The sequence below is a fragment of the Eucalyptus grandis genome, chromosome 7, assembly GCF_016545825.1.
Source record: "Eucalyptus grandis isolate ANBG69807.140 chromosome 7, ASM1654582v1, whole genome shotgun sequence".
In the NCBI taxonomy this organism is placed as follows: Eukaryota; Viridiplantae; Streptophyta; class Magnoliopsida; order Myrtales; family Myrtaceae; genus Eucalyptus; species Eucalyptus grandis.
In genome coordinates this window covers 47,719,155-47,738,129 of record NC_052618.1, presented here as the reverse complement: position 1 = coordinate 47,738,129, position 18,975 = coordinate 47,719,155, and the positions used below count along the sequence as shown (strand labels likewise).

Below are 18,975 nucleotides of genomic sequence, written 5' to 3'. Positions count from 1 at the left end.
GAAAGATTAGATTTCCTTTCTTAAAATGCATTCCCGAGTACGTAGAAATGAGAATTCTCTGGCCACTAATTAAGGTAAAAATAACGTCTAAGATTCGTCGGTTGTCCTACTTAGAGCACCATTATGATAATAACAATAATAATAAATAATAATAATTAAATCAACTATATTAGTTGACCTCGTAATTGGGAGGAGTTCGATGAGAAATGGGTACAACTCACCCTTTCTCTCTCTATCTCTACCCACCTACTTTATGTAGCATCACCCCCCGCTCCGTCTTTTTACTTTACACGCTCTCTTCCTTCGTTCCTTCCCTCCCTCACTTTATCTCCCCTGCTTCAACGAACTCTTTCTTGTCCTCTGGAGCCGGGGCTTTTTGCTGTCGTCCCTTCCGCCACCCGCGATCTCTTTCCTTCGCCGTCGAGTTCAGTTCGAACCCATCTGCCGCTCCGGAGCGCAGGTTGTCCCCTCTGTCTCTGTCTGTCTCTCTCTCTATCTCTCCCCCCATCTTTTGCTTTTTTGCCGGGTCCGGAATCTCCACGTCTTGATCCGTGAAATCAGTTGCGGGAACAGTTCGATGCTTTCTCTTTTTCCCGTCATCTTTGTCCCGGATTTCGCCGTGTTCCTCAGGAGCGCCGTTTTTCTTGGTGTTTTCCTTCCCTTTTTCTAAGATTTTTTTCCTTTCTTTTTTTGGCAGTGGGGGTGGCTCCAGAGTGTGACACGCCTCTTCCGGAACAGAGCGAGAGGTGGAAGGATAGATGGTTGTCCTCTTGTAGCTGATCCGGGGCAAAAGGTACTTGGGTTTCCTGTCCAGTTTTGGATCCTTGTATTTTTGTTGGATTTTGAGGTTGTTCTCTTGTCGGATCTGGTTTCGGGTCTTGCTCTGTTCCCCTTCCTTTTCGGATTTTTGCTCGTCTCTCTCGGTGATTCCGGCCGAACCCATTTGGGTGCTCTCACTTTCCCTTTTCCCCTGCCGTTCTTATTTCTCGTTTGCTTTCTGGGTTTTGGGCTTGACTTAGAGTTTCGATCTGGTCAGACCTTCTCTCCCGGTGGGACAAAGGTGGTGAACTGATGGAACCGCTCCAATAGAGGGTCGTCTAAGGTTTTGTTAACCTTTTTGGAGAATAAAAGAATTAGGAGGGGGGGAATCATTCGGGGGTTGAAAGTTTTGGAAGCTTTTGGAAAGTTGAAAACTTTTGTTTCCCCTTGTCCTTTTGTACATCAGCCAATTACTGTTTTCTCTTCTACTTTTTCTCCGCCCCTTTGGGATGAGTGCAGATGTATTGGCCACTATCCTCTAGTCTTCGCAATTCACCCCATCATGGACCAATCCGGGTATATGTGTATACTCATTACATATATCTACTGGATTTCCGTAGGACAGTGCTTTTCAGATTTCTGGGGCATTTTCTTTTTTTCTTTTATATATTGGCAAACTGAGTGCGCATTATCACGAGACGATGTTGGCTTCCTTTTTGATAGGCTTAACAGGGCCATCTCAACTCACTCAGTGTCTCCCCTGTTTCCCAGTCGTGGTTTTGGCCTTTTTCTACAGTTTTGTATTTGAGGCTTCATCTCTGTCTAAATATTGAATGGTGCCTGGATCAAGATTGGGACTGACCTGTCTATATAAGCCGATGCCTGTTCTAGAATCATTCGTCTCGGTGGGCTATCACGAACTTTTTTGGAAAAGAAAAGAAGACTTTGAAATGGGCTAGGACTTCTTTTCGGTGACCCTTTTACCATTCTGCGTTCTCTTTCCAATGGTAATGACTAACTCCGATGAAAGAATGATGCCGGTTGAGATTATTGCTGGTTGAGCTGTGCTGGTATTGCTGGATGCTGGAAAAGAATCTGCTGGTCATTATCCGGTTTCAAGTTCTTCTAGTCGTCCTTTAGGATTCCTACTTTTAGACTCATATGGTTTTCCTGTTATGTGAGGTCCCCTGAAGGCTCATATGTATACAATGGTTGCTTGCTGACATAACTCTGTTCAATTTCAGGATCTCCTTGTTGCAGAGAATTCCAGTGTGACGAATGACATAAATAGCTCGTGGTTCTGGAAGAGTTCTTCTGACATTTGGCTATACGTTCAACTATGAAGATTGGTACTGAATCTTTTTTTTTGTATGTCCTGCATGTTATCCTAGTGGAAATTGTTAAGAATTGGTAATAATACGTTGTCTCATCCCAGAGCAAAAGGGGTGGAAAAATTATTTTCCTAAAAGATGATATCTCCTTGAATGGGGGCTCCAAGCACTTGCCAACCATATCACTCATTTAGTCTGGATGACTTGATTAAAACTTAATAGTCATAACGAGTTTCTGGAATTTTTGCTTCACTCAGGAAGTTGCGGTTACCACTCTAAGTCATCTATAATTCCTTAGTTGCATTTTTTTTACGCTTCAGTGGTGTGTTGCATTGCAGATGGTGAGACGGTGGTTCAACATCTGGTAAATAATCCTACTGCAAAGTCCTTTCAGCACAATGATGACCCCATGACAAATGTTGAACAAAAGTCAAACAAGGACAGCATGAAGGAAAACCGAGATGATATGAAGTACGACGAGAATATTGCTGCTCCATTGCCGATTGATGTCAATTCTGGGGATGGATTTTGGCCAGTGCCAGGATTGAGCAATCCGGAGGCTGACGAGGTTCTCACTGGGAGTGACAAATTGACTGTAAAAAGTTCGTTCGCTTCAAATACAGATTCTACTGGAGAAACAGAACTGGTTAAAGAGCCCTTGGACCTTTTCACTGATAAAACTGTCACGGAATGTGAGGTTGATAAGTCAATACCTTGTCACAAAGGAAACCCTTCGTGTGATGTCAAAGATATCTGTGTAGACGAAGGTGTGCCCTCTCACAAGGCTACCTTGTCAGAAACTGATGGAAATAAGGACCTGGATGCCTTTTTGCCTTTAGAGAAGGATGCAAATAGTGACTTAGATGCACTCGAGTGTTCCAAAAATGGTTCTGAGGATTTAGTGCAGGCAGACACAACAGGAGACAAATTTGTGGATGAGTTATCCAACGGGAAAGTGGTTCCTTCAGTCCAAGAGCTGACTTCACAAAATCTCGACCGAGAGTCTTCTGATGATCTTGCTGATAAAATGAAGCCACTCTCTGCTGTGGTATGTATTTCCTCAATTTGGAATATTAAACAAAGCCTGTCAAGTTTCTGGTGTAGCTTTGTAATGTGCTGCTTTTGAAAGATGATATGACGGCACAGGTGTAGCCTTGTACGTGTGTTCCAACATTGGAATTCTTTGGATCTGAGAAAAGAAGTGACAATCTTGTAACTAGTCATAATGTCTCATTCCTAAGTTTCAAGTGCGATCTTCATGTCAACTGAGGGTTTAACCTTTTGTTCTTTCGTCTGTTCTGGTTCTGGAGTCGAGATTGAGATATTTTGTCGTCGTCAATTGGAATTCATATAAGTATGATGCATGGAGTTGGCTCTGTAGGCTAATCTTTTATCTTTTAATCCTGAATACAGGGCCCAAACGATGAATCTGTGATGGCATGCTTGAATTTGTCCTCAGTTAAAACCCAAGAATCAGTCAAAAGGAGTGAGGAGAATGCTCCCCCATCCCCTTCTTCTATCATCAAAGAAGCGAATGATACTGCCCAAGTCCATGATCTGCGAGATAACAGCGAGATGGATAACAGGAGCCCCGATAACCAGGTCGCAACTGACCCATCTCCATCCGAAAGGGCGGAATACAAGGATCTTGCCAACGAGTTATCTTACCGCAGGAAAGTGGAGAGTGGAAGTATTACCTTCAGTTTCAATGCTTCAGCATCTGAATCGAGTGATAGAGGGGCAAGTTCTAGTAATGGCAATAAAGAACAGCATGAGGACCAGAATGTTCATAAACCGGATGGAGCTTCTGGTAGGCGGACTGATTCTTGCCTAGGACGGCATGATCTTGGAGAGTCGAGTTTCTCTGTGGCAGGCCCCGCATCGGGCTCGATAACTTACTCGGGACCGATAGCTTATTCAGGAAGCCTCTCTCTCAGATCCCTCTCTATCAGATCGGATAGCAGCACGACCAGCGCTAGATCCTTTGCATTTCCAGTGTAAGCTACAATGCTCATGTTCCAACTCGAAGACTTTTGGCTACATACTTTGTTTGAATGGAATTGACTTCCTTTTTTGTTTCTTTGTTTTCCGTTGGCATATAGATTGCAATCCGAGTGGAATAGCAGCCCAGTGAGGATGGCGAGATCGGATCGGCGACAACTTGGGAAGGACAAGAGTTGGGGGCGATTCCTATGCTGTAAATTCTGAATGGCGTCTCCTCTCTAGAAATTTCTCTAGGTCATTAGTCTAGTTGTTAGATAGATGTATACATCTGCTTCTTTTCTATTGTTGCCCTCTCTTGATTGCCCTTGTAGGATTTTGAGGGTTTGATAGATAAGAGAGTTCTTTGGTTGGTGTTCGTGGTTTCGTTCATGCCATGTCTAAAGTTATGCAGTGATATGTTCCAGCTCCCCCATTTTCTCTCTGTTCTCTTTCTCTGGTTGAGTTCTGTGCTGCGGTGGTTTTCTATGATTCCCTGGGGAGTTGTCCCTTTAGAGATTGGTAACCCTTTGAACACAGAATGAATCGATCTCGGTTATTGGATGAAGACTTTTGAGCATCTGGCGTGATGACGTTTGTTTAAATATTAAAATGAAGCGTCACCTCGATACAGCTTGTTTTGATGTAGATCGGTCCCTCGAGGAATCATAGAAATTCTCTATAGGCGTGCTGGGCTTGGATTCGATGATGTCGGGTGTTTTTATTTTGTTGAAGAAACCATACGGTAAAAAAGTACAAACTTTATGTGATGAAACATTCGGCCTGAACTTTAATATGTCAGTAAAATGTCAACGAAGTTACGCCCTTGAATCCTTTTCATGTCAAGTCGAAATTGCGATAAAAATACCCATTCGTCAATTTCTATGAATAACATATGCTAAGAAGTGTAGCTCCTAGATGATTATTTTTTTCATTGCCACCGTAAAACTTATAAACTTGCTTCAGGGCGGTCTCCCAACCAAAACAATCAATGGGATTTGACGTGGACAAACTATTACGTTGAGTCCGTACATTTTCATTCGTCTACTCATTTCTTGTCCTTCAATTTCGCTTGTTTTTTCAATCTAACGCCCGAACTCTTTTTGTTCATTCCCAATCGCTCCTTATTCCATTCTCGTCACTGCCAGGCACCATCGATGATTGCAAGAACTTAAATAACGTCGAAACGTCTCCAAAAAAATGACGTTAAAAAATGGCAAAATCAACGTGAGGATACATTCTATGGCACGCTAGACAAGCCCATTTTATCTTACGATCGAAGTTCGAACCACACATCATCTCGACATTTTCGACGCAACGTTCACGTGCAAAGGACGGAGGAAGCACGGTGCAGCGCACAAGGTCAGTCGTCCTCTTGCGAAGCATCTCATCCCTCGGCCCCCCCACGCCGCTCGAAACGGCGCCGTTTCGGGCCGGGTGAGGAGATCCAGAATCGGAGCTCCCTCGATCCCGACGCAAGACAGGATCGGATCCCGTCAAAAAGGCAGGCGAGCGGGGGAGCGCTTCGCTTCTCGCTCCTGCAAAGGGAAAAATGGAGGACTGGTGGAAGCGAGCCAAGACCTTCGCCGAGGAGGCCGCGAAGACGTCCCAGACCCTCGCCGCCTCCGCCGCCTCCTCCGCCGCCTCCGCCAAGATCTCCGATCTCATCTCCGAGACCGCCAAGAAGTCCCGCGAGCTCGCCCTCGAGGCCTCCAAGAAGGCCGACGACCTCAAGGCCGCCGCCCTCCAGCAGGCCGACCAGATCAAGTCCATCGCCGCCCTCCCCCCGCCGCTCGTCGCCGGCCCCTCCGGCAATGCCGCCACCCCGGAGGCGGCGGCGGAGGAGCTCGAGAAGCTCGGCGTCACCGGCGACCTGCGGGAGTTCGTCAAGGGGTTCACGCCCGCCACGTTCCAGAACTTCCCGATCCGAGGTGCGTTTCTTTTGATCCCGAGGGCTTCGTAGGGGAGGGGATCGGTGTGGTTTTGGGGATTGAATTTGGGCGTGGTCGTTTTGATGGTAGATGACGAGGAGAAGGAGGAGGAGGGCGATGCCGCCGCGGCTGGTTCGAACGTGAGGCGGGATCTTACGGAGTGGCAAGCGAAGCACGCGACTCTCGTTCTCACCACCGTGAAGGTACGGCGCCGAGTTCTTACGGCTTGGTAAGAGATTTGATTATGAGCGTTTCAGATCGGGACAAATGAGTTGTGTTTGGAGAGGAGTTATCTTTCTGATCAATGTCGTTTACAATTGAAAGAGTTCCCTACGCTAGCTCTGGTCTAATGTTTGCCTCGGTGATCTTTGTCCGCCTTTTTGCTCCGTAGTCACAATGACTTCTCTTTGCTTAATGTTGATCTCGTTATGCAGGAAATTTCGCGGCTGCGATATCAATTGTGTCCTCGGGTCATGAAAGAGAGGAGATTTTGGAGGATCTATTTTACTCTTGTGAGCACTCACGTGGCCCCGTAAGTCATTTTGCTTCGTGGATTGGGAGGAAACCAAGTAAATTTACCTAGTTTGGGGAGAATGTGTCCTTTGCTCTTTAGTTGATATGCCGTATGAGCTACCGTCGCCGTACAATTAAGCTCTGTCCAATGTCGCTGCGCTTAGTCTTCGTTTGTAATAAATGGCTTTTTTTTTAGGTCATATAACAAAAGAATTCTGTGTGGTGATTGATGAGAAAGATGCATTTTGGTCTCAAACAGTGGCATGCCTCTTTCTTCTTTTCTAGATTTGAGAAAAGGTACTTGGAGGACGCTAAGCTCAAGGCTGTGGAGCAGGCTAAAGCTGAGAAGATGATGCAGGCCCCAGTTGCAGAGATCCAAAATCCTAATGCGGTGGAGAAGAACGCAAAAAGCAGTACATCGAGTTTGTCAGCTCAGCAAGACTTGGATACTTTTCTTCTAGGAGATCTTGAGGACAGTGATGGAGGCGCAGGTACATGCTTTTGATTCCTTACTGTAGTTCATACAAATTTTTGATTGCAGGTGTCTTCTCATGATTATTACAGCTGGACCTATGCTTCGTTCAAATATTATTGAAAAAGTTGCAAAATATAACTGTTGCCCTGCTGTTCTCACCTCTTATACCTGAATGGCTTCCTCCTAAGAAAGTTATTAAATTTGGCTGCGCCTGCAGACTGGCTACATTTCTGACTGGCATTTTGTCTGGAGCCATTGAGTGGGAACTGTGTGATCAGTAATTCATGTGAACTGTCTCTGCTAAATTCAAGTGTTATCTATTAGGAAGTTAAATGCAGAATGACCTTGATAAATGACCTATCGGACAATTTTATTGCTAGTAGACGATAGTTGTAGCTTGCTCATCTCCCTTAAAGTAATTCACTTCATTACTGGGCCAAAGCACTAACTGCTTAAGTGATGTTGATCTGCCCTACCAGTTCGGCTGCCAGATCTGTTTTATAATTAGTAAAAATTCACAAGCATGAGAAAACTAAGTGTTGTGGCTCAGATGGTCAGCCCATGGCAAGTGTTGCCTGTAATGTTGACGATACACCTGCAGCGCCTTGATGTTCTTTTTCATCTGAAAGCACCGATCGAGTGTTAAACCTGCACAAACTTGGCTGAGTCCACCAAAATAGAGCTATTCAGATTGATTGGGTCCCACTTCAGTCAGGAATCTATATGAGTTTTATCGAACAGTCTGGCTGATTGAGCTAGCTGATCAATTTTGTGTTTTGCAGCATTTGTTTCTTAATATTTGGGTTTGTGGTTTGTCCCCATGAGCTGGTTAACGATGCTTAGTAAATGTTGATACAGAATCAAGCTACTTAACATAGGTACCCCTACTCATGGGACCATTATAGTGTGTGGATGTACTGTTGATCTTTATGTATGGTTTTTCTTACAATTTTCATGTATTTGACCACGAATGTGCCCAAACTTTAGTGACTATGTATATATGTATTAAACAAGAGATCACTTTTGGTCTCTCACCCTCTTAAATCATTGATACTTCCACTAACCTATTTTCTTGGTAAACCTCTTGTTATTTTAAACCCTTGACTGCATTGAAGTTGTTATCTATGGAGCGACAATTGGAGTGCCAGAAACAGGCGCGTAGCATGGGTTCGGCCATGCTGATTCATGCAAATGTTTATATGTTCATACATTTATCTAAGCTGCCTGTCATGCTGACACAGGCAAATGTTTATATGTTCATATATTTATCTAAGCTGCCCGTCCATCTATGGGGGAGTGCGGTTGTGTTGGTGAATTTGTTATGCAAGTCTTCTAATTGATCCATATGCAATCATTCAGCCGTTAACCTTTGTTCTGTCCTTCCAGATGATGGTGAAGGGAGCTTTGCTGATGATTTTGATAAGATTGATAATCTGGTAAGTCTATCTTGGTATCTCAACCTCCATTCCTGTTGAAATGTGGTTTTCGTTCAATTGATGATCATCCCCCAGACTTTGATTCCTGATGGGAACTAATCAATGGAAATCTGCAGGATGATGAGGATGAGGAGGATCAGCAGAAACCAACATGATCAAAGACTTGGAGGAACTTCCCATGGTGGTTGTTTACTAGAGGCTAGATCGATAATATATGTAAATACCCATGTTGTCCCTCTCCAGTCTGGAGTGAACTTGCTCTCTCTTGCTTGCTGTTTTGGACACTCCCTTAATTTATTCGCTTGGAACATGAATATGAAAATTTCACATGCTTGGTTTCTTCTGATCTTTATTCCCGCCCGAGATTTTCGCATCAGATTTAAAACAGTTGAAATTGGAGTTTGATTTGCCTGACATTGACCATTGTCTTTGAATGATGATGAAGAAGGTGGAGAGGCAAAGCCTCACCATTTATCAGTTACACGCTCCGTCAAAATCAGACGCCTGCGCTAAGCCTGATTCATTGCGGCAATAGAGTCTAGCGACTGATGACTTCCCGCACTTAATCTCCTCGGTTAAACAAATTTACCGGATCAAGGGAATTGCTTCTTTAATAAAATACCATTGGGATTAATAAAAACTCGTGCTGGCGCCTGGAAAAGAGATCCTTTTGAACATTTACTACAACTTGAGTAGGTCTATAGAGTCTATACTACACTACTTCGTTCATAAAGTAGAAGGGGTTGGTGGGGAGTCGGGGATTCATTTAAAGTCGATCTCGGAAATTTAAGCAGTGGAAGCCTCATATACGTCTTCCGGAGTGAGAGAGCATCGAGTATTGAAATTACTCCCAGACCAAACTTCAAAGCCACCAAAGCCCCCCATAAATAGACCCCCAAAAGTCACCTCGATCTCCACCAAAGCAACAAGTCACATAGAACATTAGAGAGACCTCATTGCTGGTCATATCCGAAGGCATATCGATATCGATTAGAATCGATATGGGAGGGAGCGAGAGCAAAGGCAGAGAGGAAAATGGTAAGGGCGAGGAGTCGAGTGGCGCTGCCACCGCCGCGGGAGCTATCGCCGGCTTGGCCATCTTGGCCGTGGCTGTGGCGAGTCTGATGGGTGACTCGTCCAGGTCCAGCGGAAGAAGGACCATGAAAGCTCCGGGAAGGGACATGCGCATCTTCCGGGACGACTTCGAGAAGGACACGGCTTCCTACTTCCGCAACCTGCGCAAGTAGTAATCGCCATAGCGACTGAAGTAAAACGAGGAATTCGTGTAGTTGCGTGTGGTCTTGATGTCTCTCTTTTGGCTTTGCATGGTTTCTTTATGTGGTACGTTTCGTACTTGATTCTCGTGGTTAATGCTAGTACGTGGTTTCAGTTCAATCAAAAGGGCGCGCCTCAAAATCATTTTGGCATCCGAAGCAAGAGCTGATCAACTTAATCAAAGGAGCAGTCACTTTTTATGTATGAATTGGATTTTCTATAGTATCTCTACAAAAAAAGAAAAAGAAAAGTAAAGAATAATACTTCAATTTAGAGTTGGATAACCATCCGCACCAATTCTACCATCAAATACTTTTCGCCATCAGGGCATTCAAGATATTTAAAATTCACATATAAGAGCTTAGGCTTGAAAGAAATTAATGGATGCAACAACATTAGTTCCATGGTGAAATGGTAACCTACCCCATGTTGAAGTCTCTAGCACTTCTCACCATCTTTCATCATATTTTTATCGGCGTTGAAGTTGAAGAAAGTGCATCGTTCTGCAATGAATCATTCCTAGTTTCCTATACTCCAACTCTTTCCCAAATTTCATTTCGAAGTCACGTTAGTTTCCCTTTGTACTATAATAACAGTCCCCCTAATTTAGAAAAAAGTTGTGATCCACATCGCACGTAATGGTACGATTCAAATTTAGTAACGATCTAATTCATTTTATGTGAATTTGCCCTCATATGGAGTACTCAAAATAGAAGATGGTGACCATTTGAGAGTGGGTGTTGATTTATATGTATCACTTGACATGATCTATTCCGTCCGATTTATGTTAAAGATCTGAATCATGTATGTATTGATCCGACGTTAATTGGTAGGACCTACTTGTTCCATGGCAGGAGGTGCCACAAAATGGGGTGGGTAAAAATCCAACCCAGCATTCCAGAGGGGGCGGAGGCAACACTCGAACCCTTGAGAGGGAAAAAATAAAGAAAGAAAAGAAGATGTAATTTTCCAAATATTCGCTAATCATTATTCAAGCAAAGACACGAAATCCGATATAAACAATCCAAGAACTTATCTCTCAACCAAAGCATCGATTATACTATGGAACTCTTCATCTCCCACCACCTTTGCTCTTGCTCCAAAAGTTCCCGGGTCATCGAAGACTTGGGTTAATCTTCATACGAACCGGTTCATGGCGGCCGAACTTATTACTAGGGCACTAACAAAATCAGCTAGCATCGAGTTAGAATTCAAAGAGATGTGTTACGTTGTTGACACCTAATTTATACTTTCAAGCACACAAAAGAAAAAGGAAAAGAAAAAAAGAAAAAAATTTGATTGAAAAAATATATATGTTAATTTTTTTTTAAAAGAAGTCGCGTGCCGCCGCTCCTCTTCCTCTTTTCTTTTTTCTTCTTTTCCCCACTTGGGCCTGGGCCCTGCCTTCCTCCTTCCCTTTTTCTTTTTTCCTTCGCGCAGCCCAGCCCCCTTCACCTTTTCAGCCCGGCCCGCGCCTCTGTCATCTCTTTCGGCCGTTGGCTGCACGGGGAATCCGCGAAGCAAAAGGAGAGTCGCCTGGAGTAGAAAGGAGCGGCGACAAGGGGGCAGCATGATCGCATGGCAGGCGAACGGCGCGATCCTCAAGTCAGAGCCGGCTAGCAGAGGTCGCGGGTTGGTCAGCCGAGGGCACGCGGGCGAGCTGAGCTGGGGAAAAGCGAAAGAAAAGACCAAAGGACGGCAACAAAAAACAGAAAGAGCAAAGAAAAAGCGAAGAGAGAGCGAAAGAGAGAGGAAAGAGAAGGAGGAAGGAGAACCGGTCGCTGCTACCGCCACCGACGCGTCTCCGGGTGACCGCCGCTGCCGCCGACGCGTCTCTGAGCCGCCATTCCCGCCTGACTCAGGTTGGTATCTCGTCGAACATCTGGTGTGCAATTTTTGAGGTCGAGTTGGCCGGAGCTCGTTCCGTCCGTTTCGGGCGAGCTCCGGCGTCCGTAGGTTCCCCTTAAGTCTCCGTTTGCTGTTACTTGCTTGCTGGTCACCGCCGCTGCCGTCTCGGGTCTCGGTTGGATCGGAAACTTCATGATTCATGGGTGCGCGCTACCTGCTCGACGAAATGCCGAGCCGAAGTTTTACCTTGTTCTCGCCGTTTAGAGCCGCAGACCGCGTCTCTCTCCTTCGTTTGCTTGGTCTAGGTCACGTTCCCAGGCGCTGCATCGTCGGGGCCGTAGGGGTCGGAGCCGCGAGGTCCTCGCACTCGTTGCCGGAGCTCGCTCCCCGGACCCCACTTTTTGCTCTCGTGGGGGAAGTGAAGGCTGCTCCCCCCCTCTCCGCGCGCAACCGGGACGGCGCCGTCGCGCTTTGGCCGGCGAATCGCCGGGACGGCGCCGTCGCGGCTCCTCTGGTCGCGACTATCCCGTCGCTGACCAGAGGGGGCGGACCGAGCTGGGCCAGATCTTTCTGGCCCGCCCGGTCTCTCTCTTTTCGCAGCCCAATGTGGCCCAATGTGGGCCTACGAAATTCTTTTTTCGCAGGGGATTGGGCTCGCCGATTAAGGCCCAATCCGGCCCGCCTAACCCAACCGGGCCGGACCCGTCCGGGTCGAATCGGGTTAGACCTGACCCGCCCGGTCCGGCCCAAAAAATAAAACAAATTATATTTTTATATTTTTTAAAAATTAAAAAAAATTAAAAATATTCGAAAATCCAAAAATGATGGGTTAGTTAGGAATTGTCATATTTTACCTTCTTAGTGTAATTAAGTGTTTACTTGCTCTTATTTTGATTATATCGTATGTTTAATTTGCATATTTAATTATGTTTAATTGTACGTATTTAATTTTATTGCAATTAGGATCTTAGTAGTCATGATTGTTATTGTTAACTTGTATGATCACCTTACATGTTAGTGAATAAGTAAAAATCGATCCAAATTGCTTAACAAAAATATTTTCTCTTAAAATGAACAAGATTAGGTACCTGGTTAATTAGTGTAATAAAGTCTTCGACCCTAGATTCTTTGGTTGCGTAGAAAGTGAGGTATACTCCCATACCTTACTTGTTTCTAGCCGACTCTAATAAACTAGTGTCGCGACCTAAATTTTTAGGGCAATCCTAAAGTTTAGGTTAATGGATTACTAAGTTTGAAGACTTGGCGTGGACCCTCCCAAGTCCTACAAATCGCGACTTGAAATTAATATATTTAAACATGTAATTCTATTCAATTTAGAGCCGCCACTAATCAATTAGAGTTGATTAGAAACCCAAATAAAGTATGGGAGAATACTTTATTTTTACGAACCAGAGATTTAATAAGTCCAGGGGACATGATTACGCTAGATTAGTCTAACGCCCTTTCGGTACCTTTTATTTTAATTTCAAAAATATTTAGCAGACAATGTTAATTAATTTTAACCTAAACTACTGACATGCAAATGGTGGTCATGCGGGTGCGCAATCAATAAAATAACATTCAATGAAAAATGCTAATAAAAATGCATGTCCTAAATATGATTTCTAAATGACAAGACACCTAATTTTTCTTTTTTCTTTTTTAAAAAAATGTCAATTATATGCAATCTTAATCTAAATTTAATATGTATGGATTTATTTTAATGACATGCGAGATGCAATTCATATGGTATGATTTAAACTTATCACTATATGTATGCAATCTAATTTATATAATCCTAAATATGCATGTCTTCGTGATATGGGATGAATGACATGGTAATCTATATACATGTTCTTTTTATGATTTTTTGAATGATTTTTTTTATACATATATGCAACCTACACTAAACAATGATGACATAAAATGAGATTAATTATGAACTAACTTACTAGCTAACTAAACGGCTTTTGTGTTTTCTTTCTTTCTCTTTCTTTTTAAAATGACAATAATTCTTATTAAAGAAAGCGACATAATGATGCAATGTTAATCTTAGGCCTTTTATTAAAAAAACTACATGATGAGAATATTAAAACATTAATCTATGACCCACTAACTAGAGTGCAACATGTAGGACCTGAACATGTCCTTAAACTGTTAAAAACGTTGGTGCTGCGAGGAGAACACACTTTTTGTAGGGGTGTTAGAAATCGAATCGAAAACCGAACCGAACCGAATCGAAAAATTCGGTTTTTTCGGTTCGGTTTGGTTTTCGGTTCGGTTCCCGTGAAAAACCAATATCTTTTAATTGGTTCGATTTTATCGGTTAGCAGAATCAAACCGAACCAAAAAACCGATAAAATCAAATCTTCGGTTTTATTCTCTCAGCCGAGGCCTCTCCTCTCGTGTCTTGTCTTGGTCGGCTTGGACGTGCAACGCGACGCGTCACTTAGGTGCGGCGGAAGGGAAGCTGCGTGGTGCCGTCGCTCGGAGGAGGCTGCAAGCCGCGGGGACGGGTGAGTAGTGGCGCGGCTGCAGTGTCGAGCTCGCGGGTCGGCAGCGGAGCGCGGTGCGAGCTCGCGGGTGAGGGGTGACCGGCCCGGGATTTCTTGGCGTCGAGGTTGCGGCGGAGACGCTCGGAGGCGCGCGTTACAGCATGGGCGCGGGCAATGGCGGAGGCGATCGGGCGGCGGGTGGCACATCGCGGGCGAGACCGTAAGCGGCGGTGACCGGCGTTAGGCTTTGTCTTGGCTTGCGAACGGCGGACGCGGCGGCGGAGCGGGGAAGAAGATGACACAGTGTTCCGCTTTTTCCCTCTGTGGCTGTCCTTCACGTCCCTTCCCTCTCTGTCTCTTCTCTGATTGTTTCTTGGCTTGACGGGAGTTGCCGAGAAGAGACAACTTGCTTGCGCTCTGACTTTTCTTTTGACTTTTCTCTATAAAGCTTTTTTTCTTTTTGTTTTTGTGTTGCTTTTTCAAAAGAACGAACGAAGCCCCCGATTTCCAAAAGCGAAAGCCGAAAACTGAAAATCGAAAACTTCGAACGAAAAACCGAACCGAAAATTCGGTTCGGTTCGGATCCCATTCGGTTCGGTTCGGAAGATTTTTTTAACGGTTCGGTTCGATTCGGTTTTTTTGAAAAACCGAACCGAACCGTTGACACCCCTACCTGCCTGGGATGGGAGTCCCCAAGTGCCAGCGGGTCCCCGGATCCCCGGACTCAAACTGGGGTGTCCAATCAATGGGCTCTTTGGAGGGTGGAGTTACACCCTCGCCCTTGCAAAGGGGTCAAGAAACTGGTTACTCACCGGGTTAACTCCCGAGGTGCCGAGAGATGGAAGAGGCCGGTCTTTGAAAGGCCATTTGTGCCCTCTCCCTCCTTAAGTGGAAAGTGGTGTTAACCCACGGAGAGAAGCATACCCATGGTTAACACCACTAAGTGGAACATTAATCCATGACCCACTAACTAGAGTGCAACATGTGGTGTGATTTATATGACCTAGATAACATTTTTATTTCTTTTTTTTTGTTTTATTAAAGGAAATCATCCTAATTCTAAATGAATCTTACAAAATGCAAAGCTTTAAATATGAAATGCATATGGACCTAAGTACTTAAATTCTAGATATGCATAATATGTGAGGAGCAAATAATGATGACGCACCACAATATAATTTATCAATGTATATCAATGACATATATTTTAACATAAGTCAATAATGCAAAGCAAACCATAAATTTGTCATAAAAAGTTGAAATAATAAAAAATCTAACCCTCTATCTCGCGGTTCAATATTTTTGATTATCATGGCTTAATATGACAAATTTCCTAATCAGATAATAAAAATAAATCAAAATAAATCAAGTTAGAATAAAAACAAAACATGAAATCAAATATAAAAATTCACCTAGTCTAACTCACGGTTGACTTGAAGAAATGGCAAGGAAACTTGTAATGGCCGAGCTGCGATGGTGGTTCGCCAAGGGTGATGGGTCAGTGGTGAGTGGCATTTGTCCGTCGAAGGTCCGGCGAGGTAGACTCGCAACAAAACGGGGAAGACCTCGGGCGGAATGAAGGTGTAGCGAAAGCGGCACGTCGTCGGTCACAACAACAAAGGTGCTCGGGTTCGGGCGCGAGTGAGCGGCGGAGGCGGCGTCGGGGTCCCGTTGCAAGGCGCGGTGCTACACGTCGAGGCGAATCGACGGGATGATGATGGTGGAGGAGGACGTCGGGCGCGGGTGGCGTCACGGGGAGAGGCGAGCACTTGCGGCGGCGGTGGTCGTTGCGGCGGGCGTCGGGAGCGAGGTCTCAAGCGGCGGCGGCGGCGTTGGGCAGGAATGCGGCTTCGGTGCGCGGTGGCACGGCAAGGCGACGGTGGGCGCGGGGGTGCAGCTTCGGCGAGATGCCGGTGAAATCGGCTTCGCGACGGGAAGGAGGCGTCACGGGCTTCGTTGCCGCACGGCGGTGTTGGTGCGGTGAGCAAGTACCCGACTCGACTACGAGGGCGGCGAACAGCACGGGGATGGCGAGGATGCTCGTATGACGACCAATGCAGCGGCGTCGACGGACGTAGGTTGCGAGACGTTGCTGATGCGGAGGCGACCAGCGACTCGAGATCATGCAAGCCGTGGGTCGGCCGCGGTGGTGACGAATGCGAGCGGAGCGAGGTGGCTCAGTGTTCGCGGACGAGCGTTGCGGGCATGAAACGAAGCGGAAATGGCCGTCGCAGTTGGGCGGGAGCGAGAATCGAAGCCGGCGGGAAGAAGGTGGAGGCGGAAACGGCGGAAGGAAGAAGGTGATGAACGGTAAATGTCCAATCACTTTTTCTTTTTGCTTTCTTTTACTTTTCCTTCTTTCTTTTTTTGTGTTTCTCTCCTCCTTCTCTCGAGGACTCCACGGACGGCTCCTTCTCTCCCTTCCTTTTCTTCTTTTTCTTATTTTTCTCTCTCACCTGACACTCTCTCTCACTTGTCTCTCTCACTCTCCACCGAAAACCTCGAGAAAATATTGGGTAGGTTTTACACTCCACCTAAGCGAAATGTAAGACCATAAAAAAGTCGACACGTGGCTCCACTTTTCCGTTAACGCTCCGTCTCTCTCCCATTTACTCTCTCTCCTCCCCTCCGTTTTGCGACAACTCTCTCTCCCTCTTCTCTCTCTACTTCTCCTTTTTTGTGCCTGCGACGCTCTCTCTCCCTCTTCTCTCTCTACTTCTCTTTTCTCCAACCGCCACCACCATCACCAACTCTCCTCCTCCTTCCGTAATAGACTCGCTCCAAGCATTATCGAACTCGTCATCGTCCTCAAGCAAGACGATTGTCAAGGCGGTGGCGGCCACGTTGTGGCGGCTCGGTCGTCGCCCACTTGTTCTTCTTCGCAATCCAAAGGCGAAGACGCCGAAAGGGTCCGGACCATGGACGGGCGGAAGTGGGAGGCTTCACGCCGATGCCCGCGGGACTTTTTGCGTTCGAAGGGCATATGATCAAAGGGCTCACAAGCACGCCGACACTCATACATGGCTGTCACGGCTTTGTGCGGGGGCGGAACGCAAGGACTTGCTCGAGAAGATCGAGACCCATCTCCCAAATGGTCTGCGGGACGACAACCGAACGGGCGGACGGACAAGGATAGATGAAATGAAAAATAAAAACCCAAACTTTCTTGAAATGAGCAAATGGGTATTGTAAACGGACGCGTAGGCGTGTCGGGTCGGCTTCGGTTTCCTTATTTAATGCGATTTCATCACGTGGGTCGTTCTCGCCTGTTCCTGGGTATTGTTTTTTCCGGTCCACCATGGACGACACTCGCAGCCAGCCATGGACGACACTCGCTTGACCTCAAACTCGGAGCTTTGGTTAGCGCTCGAGTTTCGAGCTCAGCCTCAAGCCATCTCACCGCAAACGAAGCTCAATGCGGTCTCCGTCCACGGCGCACCGTCCCTCCTCGACTGAGCGGCCATGAGCGGACTCGAGCTCGAGCCATGGCGAGACGCAAAAAGAAAGAAAAGAGAAGTGAGAGAGAAGAGGGGAGCCAAGGAGTTGTGTGCAGAAACGGAGGGAGGAGAGAGAGTAAAGAGGAGAGAGACGGAGTTAAGGGAGAGAGTGGGGGCTGACAAGTGGGCCTAAAATTTGCCACATGTCGATTTCTCTATGGTCTTACATTTCGCCTACGTGGACAGTAAAACCTACCTAATATTTTCTCGAAAACCTCCCCATTCACTTTACGCCCGTACTTCTTCTCTTTTTCTCTTCAATTTGCTATTTTTCTTGGACGAACAATGAAGAGAAGCTCCCTAACAACAGAATTTTTTGCTTTGAATTTTTCGAATTCCTCCCCCATCAACCGAAGCCTCGGCTTCTCTATTTAGAGAGGAAAAAAAAAACTCCCGTTCATTTTGCAGGTGAAGATTTCCCAATATACTTGCACATATTTACTCAACCACTCAAGAAAATGGCTCCAAAAATCATACGGTTGTTGAGTTTTTTAAAATTCAAAATGAGGAGATTTGTTCAATAATCAAATGTTTTATTATTCAAAAGAATATTCAAAATTTCCTCCAAAAACCAAATGCTCTATTTTTTTAATTTCTAAAAAAATAAATTAGGTGTCAACAGCTAGTGGCAATCCTTTTTGTGCAAAATTTCTACAAAATATCCCAATGTTACGCGAGTTATGGGTTTGGGAGAGCCCGTATCTAATCAAGGTTCATAAGCCCATCCTTTAGGCAATACTCTTAGGGTCTGCATGAGAACGTTTATTGTTTCTCATGGTTTACATTCTTTGTTCCCGGAACAAAAAAACGAGAAACCGTTTAATAACGCCACATTGTTTTTGTTTAGGGAACAAAAATTTAGCCCGGAATGGTTTGGGGCAGTTCAGGAACAATTTCTAGAAATAAGCTGATTTTATTTTTAATTTTCTTTTATTTCATTTTCTTGCCGCAACCACTTTGTCAACCGCTCGGAGCACCGCCCACCGCCGCCACCGCCGCGGTCGCCGGTCGCGGTCGCCCCGGTCGCCGGTCGCCGCCCGGCGGTCGCCGTCGCCGCCCGCCGTCGCCGGTCGCCGCTTGGTCGCCGGTTGCCGCCCGCCCTGATCGCCCGGTCGCCGCCCGTCGCCGGTTGCCGCCGCCGGTCGCCCGGTCGCCCCGCCCTTGATTGCCGCCGCCGCCGCCCGCCGCGCAGTCGCCACCCGCCGATCGCCGCCCGCCGGTCGCCGCCGCCGCCCGCCCGGCCGCCGCGCTCGCCGTCGCCGATCGCCGCCGCCGCCGCCGCCCGGTCGCCGCCCGCCGATCGTCGGTCGCCGTCGCCGCCGCCGCCGCCGGTCGCCGGTCGCCGCCCGCCGGTCGCCGGTCGCCGCCCGCCGGTCGCCGGTCGCCGCCGCCGCCCGCGGCCGATCGTCGCCGCCGCCGCGGACGCCGGTCGCGG

At 46.4% G+C, this 18,975-nt stretch overlaps 2 protein-coding genes across 2 annotated transcripts; both read left to right on the top strand.

The window, feature by feature from the left end:
- The first annotated feature begins 418 nt into the window (after positions 1-418).
- On the top strand, positions 419-4,638 carry LOC104453872. Its single transcript, XM_010068504.3, has 6 exons — positions 419-460; positions 698-793; positions 2,004-2,108; positions 2,429-3,138; positions 3,504-4,087; positions 4,193-4,638. The coding sequence occupies exons 3-6, from the start codon at positions 2,099-2,101 to the stop codon at positions 4,296-4,298; spliced, it is 1,410 nt and encodes a 469-aa protein (XP_010066806.2). The 5' UTR covers positions 419-460; positions 698-793; positions 2,004-2,098; the 3' UTR covers positions 4,299-4,638.
- A 725-nt stretch (positions 4,639-5,363) lies between these two features.
- On the top strand, positions 5,364-8,764 carry LOC104453871. Its single transcript, XM_010068502.3, has 6 exons — positions 5,364-6,001; positions 6,092-6,204; positions 6,436-6,533; positions 6,800-7,005; positions 8,376-8,425; positions 8,542-8,764. The coding sequence occupies exons 1-6, from the start codon at positions 5,623-5,625 to the stop codon at positions 8,578-8,580; spliced, it is 885 nt and encodes a 294-aa protein (XP_010066804.2). The 5' UTR covers positions 5,364-5,622; the 3' UTR covers positions 8,581-8,764.
- Positions 8,765-18,975: the final 10,211 nt, after the last annotated feature.

Coding starts and splice junctions, on each gene's coding strand:
- LOC104453872 (XM_010068504.3), top strand. Junction 3,139..3,503: donor TGAAGCCACTCTCTGCTGTG/GTATGTATTTCC, acceptor TCCTGAATACAG/GGCCCAAACGATGAATCTGT. Junction 4,088..4,192: donor AGATCCTTTGCATTTCCAGT/GTAAGCTACAAT, acceptor GTTGGCATATAG/ATTGCAATCCGAGTGGAATA.
- LOC104453871 (XM_010068502.3), top strand. CDS start 5,623: ATGGAGGACTGGTGGAAGCGAGCCAAGACCTTCGCCGAGGAGGCCGCG. Junction 6,205..6,435: donor TCGTTCTCACCACCGTGAAG/GTACGGCGCCGA, acceptor CTCGTTATGCAG/GAAATTTCGCGGCTGCGATA. Junction 7,006..8,375: donor GGACAGTGATGGAGGCGCAG/GTACATGCTTTT, acceptor CTGTCCTTCCAG/ATGATGGTGAAGGGAGCTTT.